The sequence below is a fragment of the Anneissia japonica genome, unplaced genomic scaffold (genome assembly GCF_011630105.1).
Source record: "Anneissia japonica isolate Jap-2015-1 unplaced genomic scaffold, ASM1163010v1 scaffold277_len1293397_cov203, whole genome shotgun sequence".
Lineage (NCBI taxonomy): Eukaryota > Metazoa > Echinodermata > Crinoidea > Comatulida > Comatulidae > Anneissia > Anneissia japonica.
In genome coordinates, this window is record NW_022719460.1 from 1,288,089 (window position 1) to 1,295,016 (window position 6,928).

The window sequence follows — 6,928 nt, forward strand, 5'->3', positions numbered from 1 at the left end:
AACATTATTCATAAGAAGTTAACTAGATTTGTCTCTGGGCTAAAACATAACATAACTACAGGATCAATACAAATAAAAAAAAATTAAAATTAAAATAATAAGAGTCAAAAACACAAGTATAAAAAATAGAAAGCAAATACAGTAATAAATACAGTTATTGTAGAATAATAGGCCTATACATACAATAGGCATACACGCAGGATGAAATGTAATGTACTGTACGTAGTGAATGTTGTAGAGGTCAAGGTTGAACGCGTTTCTTGAGACGTGAATGCGTTACAGAACCTCAATGTCACCACATTACCTTCCGAAGCATGGCGGAAAAACCTGTAAAAAAAAAAATCATTTTTACCATATTTTGGATAATTACCGTACTAAAAGTTAGTTTCTATTGATTATTAAGTAGTTTTCTACTCTCGTGTGGTAATATTTTTATCATTTTTGCACCCGAGTGGTCGCGAGTGGTCCCGTGTGGTCGCGAGTGGTTCCGTGTGGTATTTAGTAGGACCTACGTTATTTGGTAACGGCGCATGCGCATTGCTTAGTTCGTAAATCCCATTTCTTCGTAGTAAAAGCTACCGCTACCTACAGTTTTTTAATGACTATTTCCTCTTGATCCTTACAGCCTAAAGGTGCGAGCGAAAAAACTAAATCTATGCTAATTGGAACTTCTCAAAAACTCAGATGCAGTCCTGCTATAAAACAATAATATCAATCATCTGCCTATCGAAAACGTCACTTGTATTAAGCACCTTGGTGTTCATATTGACAACAATCTCACTTGGAACAACCACATCTCCCACCTTTGTAAAAAACTTAACTCTTCTATCTTTCTCCTTTGCCCGAACTAGATACTTTTTAAACTTTTTTAACCACTCTTCTTTACAACTCTCTCTTCTTACCTCATGTCGATTATTGCATTACTGTGTGGAGTTCAAGACCTAGCCACATTTCTAAAATTCAAAAGCTGCAAAACAGAGCCCTTCGTATTATTCTCCAAGTTTATTACACAAGCCCTACCATTCAACTCTTTAACACTATTTCTACTGTTTCTGTTTCTCAAACTGATTTCCAAACTGGCTGCCTGGCCTATCGAGCTTCCAACAATCTCGCCCCCGCTAACATCTGTCGTAGACTTGCCAGGATTACTGCTAATAGTAGAATGTCCACACTGCAATTTTTCAGGGAGACCTTGTCGTTCATAGACCGCAATGCAAACATTTTAAACATTCTTTTAATTACAAAGGACTTAAATATTTTGACTTACTTGATGTTTCCTTAAAGAAACTTTAGTAACTTTTCTAATTTTAAAACTAAACTAAAGAGTTATATTACTAATAATTGTACACTTTAATATTTTATCCCTTTGCATTTAAACTTTTGCTTTAAAAATCTTTTTAAAAATTGTTGATAATTCTTTTTTTACTTTTGTATTTCATTCATCGTTTGTATTGTTGAGGGCCCCTTAAAATCAGCTCATGCTGGATGGGTCACCCTCTTGAAATATGGTTCAATAAATAAATCAATAAATACCTGCCTCTTCTAATTTTCTAAGGACCTTCCTTTAGAGCTGCATCATGTTCTTCCTTAGACCTACCAAATATAAAAATATCATCAATAAAATATGAATAAATTGTAGGATTACAGACATGACTCTTTGAAAGGCTGTTGGTGCAGATGCCAGACCAAAGCAAACCTTTTTAAACCTATACAATCCCTAATGTGAAACAAATGTAGTTTAGATCCCGGCTACTTTCATGCAAGTTTAATTGATGGTATGCTGACTTGAGATCTAACCTGCTAAAATTGTATCTAACAATTCATCTATTCTATAAAGTGGGTGTTTTTCTATCACAATGGACTCATTCACTTTATGTAAATCCACACAGAGACGAATCCCCTCATTTTTTTCCAAGCCACAACCAAATGTGATACCCAATCTGTAACACCTGTCACCCTTTCAATAATACCCTCGTTCTCTAATCTAATTAATTCCTCAGTGACTTTTTCTCTTACTGTAATCGGTACACGTCGCAATGCCTGTTGCACTGGTCGGACCTCGGACTTCACTTTTACCTTATGGGTAAACCCTTCAATATATCCCAAATCAGAACTGAATAACTTAAGAAGTTGCCTGTGTACATAAGCATAGTCACTAGTAGTAATAAAAGCCTCAGCATCTACAGCTAAATATGAAAGTGTTCGGCCATTAGTATGCAGACCCAGCCCGTGTATGACATCTTTACCAATCAACGAAGAACCCTGTTCAACCACATAAAATAATACTGTGTATGCATTCCGTTTGTAAGTCAAAAACAACCCAATACGTGAATAGGATCTTTAGTATAAGTTTTAATCTGTACATGACATGGCTGTAATGCCTCTCATACAAAATTACAGTCAAACTATTTTGTGTTGAGCAGTGAGACGTCTGAAGCTGTATCTACAATGAAAGGCAAACTAATACCATTTAACCCAATATTACAGGTTATATTGTTAGACCTGGTATTATTATCATTAGTATGATAATGAACCTTGACCTTAGGGGGTCTCATAATCATTGTATCATCACCTGAACTAAAAAGTCCTGATCTGCCACACTATTGTCTTTCACCTCGTCGCACTGAAGCTGGCAGACTGCCGTTGTTGGTTTCGACTTCTCCTTGCACACACAACTGAAATGTCCCTGTTTTCCACAAAATCGGCACTGTTGCCCTCTTGCCGAGCAGACGCTGTTGTTCGCCAGATGTTTCGCCGATCCACAACGGAAACACCGTCTACTCCTTTGGAAAAATTCCACCTGTGAACACGACACTGCCGGAGGAGGGTGTGTCAAACTGGAAGAATCACTCACATGCCCTGACATCGTTTTAACCTCCCTCTCTGCTGATTCTGCCTGCACTGCCATGCGTACAGCCTTATCCAAGGTCAGTTTGTCTTGCAGCAACAATCGTTCTCTTAGCCTTACAGATACTGTTTTCTTAACTAGCTGGTCCCGAATCAAAATTTCATCAAATAAAGAACCAAACTCACCATTCTTGGCTAGTTTTTTGATGCAATTATATATGCCTCGACTGGCTCACCCATCGCCTGAGCTCTTTGGCAAAATTTGTATCATTCACTGACCAAGTTTAATTTCGGGCGAAAATGATTATGCAGCAAAGACATGGTTTGTTGATCCACATCCGGTAATTAAACATCACCTTGTTCTCCAGATGCCTCCGGCACAGCGCTAGAACTAGGCTGGATACTATTTAATGTGTAAAAGACTCGTTGGCCCTCAGCACCATGGCTTGTAATCAACAGTGCTTCTCGATGGGCCGCAGCGGCTGTCTGTAAATCGAGAGCCACCAGGTGCGTCTCGAACATCTCTCTCCATGTCGTCCATTTAATCGGCGGTTCGCCTGGGTTCTGCAGGAATGCTGGCGGAGGTGTGATATGGAGGAAGGACATAATTTTCCTAATTTGTAGCTAGTTTACCCCGTCGCCAATTTTAGTGTCGAAAAGACAGTAAATAAACATTGAATAATACAGTACTTCATTCAACGTACAGCAACTGCCCTCTCTCAACTTTACAATCAACGGTGTTCTCAAAACACCACAAACCTATATTTAACAAGCTTATTGGTAACAAATCTTCTCTGTGTTAGGTGCCACTCATCTGACCTTCAAGTGCACATTCGATCTTCACCATTTGTGACTGTCTTTAGATCTAACTACTTAAAGACTCACCACTTAAAGTAATTATCCCCATTTTTATTTTATTTATTGTTGCATTATTTGTTGCATTATTTATTTATGATTCCAAACTTTGCCACTTCTTCTTTTGATTTGTTTGCTTGTTCCGTGCTTAGGTTAGGCAATGATCACAGCTGCCTGTGGTTTGTGAGGTACCTAAGTATGTGGGGTGCAGCTCTTCGTATCTGCAAAGGGAGGCGCTTAATACAAATGTTTGGATTGGATTAGATAAAAAAAATGTCATCGGAATAACAGTATATGTAATATGTAAGAGAATAGAATAATACGGTAAATAGATTAGCTTCTGAAATATATATGCAAAAACATGAAAAGCAGTAAAGTGAAAAGAAAATCAAATACTGAAATAATAAAATTATTGACGGTAATGTGCAAGGAATCCTTGTTGAATGTTAAAGCATAATTTTATACAATTACAGTACTGTGTATTCAACTTGTTTACCGTGATGTATAATTAATCTGTTTACTTTGATAGCAGTAATAATACTTTTTAATTTGAAAGATGGTGCAATGATTACCTTCCTAAAACCTGAGGTTCAAAAATGATATTTTCCTATTGTTTTTTTTTTAATAGCATCAGTCTATTCTATTTATAAATTGGAAATGAAATTAAATTTGTTTGTTATTATATTTTTTGTTTTCAGTAGGTGCCAAGACTCATATGCTGAGCGGTGAAGATCTTTTAACTGCTCTAATACTGTTTCTACTCCATGGCGATCCTCACATTGTGGCAAAACTGTACTATCACCTTGCTTTTCTTCAAGACTATATGCCACCTTTCCTGGAGATCAACCAGCATGGCTTCACAGTCACCCAGTTCTGGTCTGCTCTTAGTTACATGCAATGTCAGGTTAAAGTAAGTCTAGCACAGACTTCCTAAGGAGTTTCCAATGGCTCTTTTATGAGATGATATATTTTAAGTAGTTTTCCAATCTCCTGGGAGAGTGGGTAAATTAAAGTAATATACCAATAAATATTAAATAGGCAATAACAACATTTCATTGGCCAATTCCACCCAGTAAGGGGTGTGGTAGTTTCGACTACTTTCATGTGCGGGAAAAAGTACTACCCGAAATCGGCTACCATACCCTGCCCAGCAGTGGTGCCAGAGGTTTACAGATGAGGGGCCGGCATGTCTGACGGAGGTGTCCGAGCCAAAGGGCTGACGAAGCCTCGGTTGAGTGCCCGGAGTAAAAACTTTTTTTTTTTATAGTTTTTATGGCTTATGGTCCAAAATGTGCTTTTAAACCACAATATTAGAGATTGGCTGTCAAAATAACGTTATTTGGATAAGCAAATTATTATTTTTTTAAATTTTTAATCTGACCACCTAGTTGTGAGTCGCACAACCGGGTATCCAGGCCTGTCCAACATGGGAGTAAATGCAGTATATAAGGTCTGTGATGTTTTGGAGAAATTAATTGCTAAAAGTTGACGCCTATGCCTGTTCAAACAAGTCAACGAGAGCGTTGTTTATTAGGCTTTCATAACCTCATTGGTTGCCAAAATGGCATTCATAAAAGATGAACTGAGAGTGATTTTATTTAATTTTTGGATTCCCTGAACATTTGGTATTGAATAATTATTTAAGGAATATTTAAAGAAAATAGGATTGTCTAACCTTGGTACATTGTTGAGAACACAAATTCCCAGGCCTATACAGACAAACCTAGGCTAGATGAAATAACAAGGAGATTTGACATAGACTGGAAAATATTGACCCATTAATTTTAAAATTGCCCTTCTGGTAATTTATTAAAAAAATAATATCTTTTCAGGTCATTACTTTTCAACAGTGCAATGAAAACTTCACAAATTGCTTATTAATATTTTATGCAACGCTTACATAAATGTGCTTATAATATGGATACATTTTTTTGATCCAGTATACGCACACACTTGCATACATATTATTAATATGTATATATAAACTATGAATGCATTAAAACTTGCACCGTATGATATTTGATATAATGTTGCGGACTTTCGTGTTTAGAGATATAAGCAAGTGAAAAACTGTAAAAACTTGAAAAGTTATGGTTCAAATTTCTCAATGTTGTTTAAGTACTGTAATATAAAATACCTGATATTTAGCCAAAGTGCATATTGTTAAAAAAAAAATTTCATCAACATTAAGAATAGAAGGCTAGAATACTTTCCTGACTATTTCCATGTAATTATTGCTAACCCAATGAACATTACAGGCATATGTGTATTATGTATGAATTGAAAAAGTAGTAGTATCAAAATATCAAATGATGAATACTCAATGAATGATGCATAATTGTCACTTAAGACAAAGTAACATAATTTTAAGGAATATTCCAAGTTGTATAGTGTATATATTTGTTAAAGGAGATGTAAAAAATGTGAAAAAAGTTGATTTTCTTAATTTTTTTGCTTTTACATAGAAATACCTTGAAATTATTTAATCTGTTCTGATATCTTAACAATTCTACTACAATTTTGAAGTGATCTATTATTTCGTCATTTATATTTTAGTTTCTTCCATAAGAGCCTCAGAATTTGAATACAAGATAAGATAATATTGTATTCAGGACTTGTTGCTGAGTCTCTGTTTTTGTCAAGGCATGTTGCCAGGGCATAATGCCATAGATGTGCATGTTAAATCTTATACAGGAATAAAGACTGAGAATTTACAAGTTTATTGTATTCGTTTATTGAGTAAAATTATTCATTAGCAATAACAAGCATAGCTCTAGAGATGTTATTGTATTTGCTTATTAGTAGAGTCATTTTCATGAGATCCGTGACTAATTTTAGGATACCTTTTGGTAAGATGGACCAATTTAGATAAAATAATTTTTTTTTAAATGGCCGCCTGTTGATTTGGACGCTTGTATATCGATAACCACTGGTCAGAGAGACTTGATTTTGGTCTCAAATTGTTCACAATATGCATGTTCCTATTTGTTGTACTTTTTATCAAAAAATGGCGGGAAATGCGATTTTTTGAAAGTTTGACCTTTGACCTTGTATTTAGACTAAATTGATTGCAAATTGTTCAGAAGATTCATATCAATATTCAAATAGTGACCGGAAATGGTACATTCTGACCTTTGACCTATTGTAGGGTTATTCCATGTAAATTCAAGCAGATTAAAAAAAAAATTCTGTATGACCGTCTCAGATTTTGATGAAACTCCATAAA

At 35.5% G+C, this 6,928-nt stretch overlaps 1 protein-coding gene across 2 annotated transcripts in view; it reads left to right on the top strand.

The window, feature by feature from the left end:
* LOC117110924 overlaps nt 1-6,419 on the top strand; it is a 28,713-nt gene extending 22,294 nt beyond the window's left edge. The window contains exon 4 of one of the 2 annotated variants that reach the window (XM_033253774.1): nt 4,404-6,419. In XM_033253774.1, coding sequence (XP_033109665.1) covers nt 4,404-4,636 — 233 coding nt within the window. In that variant the 3' untranslated portion in view covers nt 4,637-6,419. Of the gene's footprint in view, nt 1-4,400 lie in introns of both variants that reach the window. The other variant, XM_033253773.1, reaches the window with a different exon arrangement.
* Nucleotides 6,420-6,928: the final 509 nt, after the last annotated feature.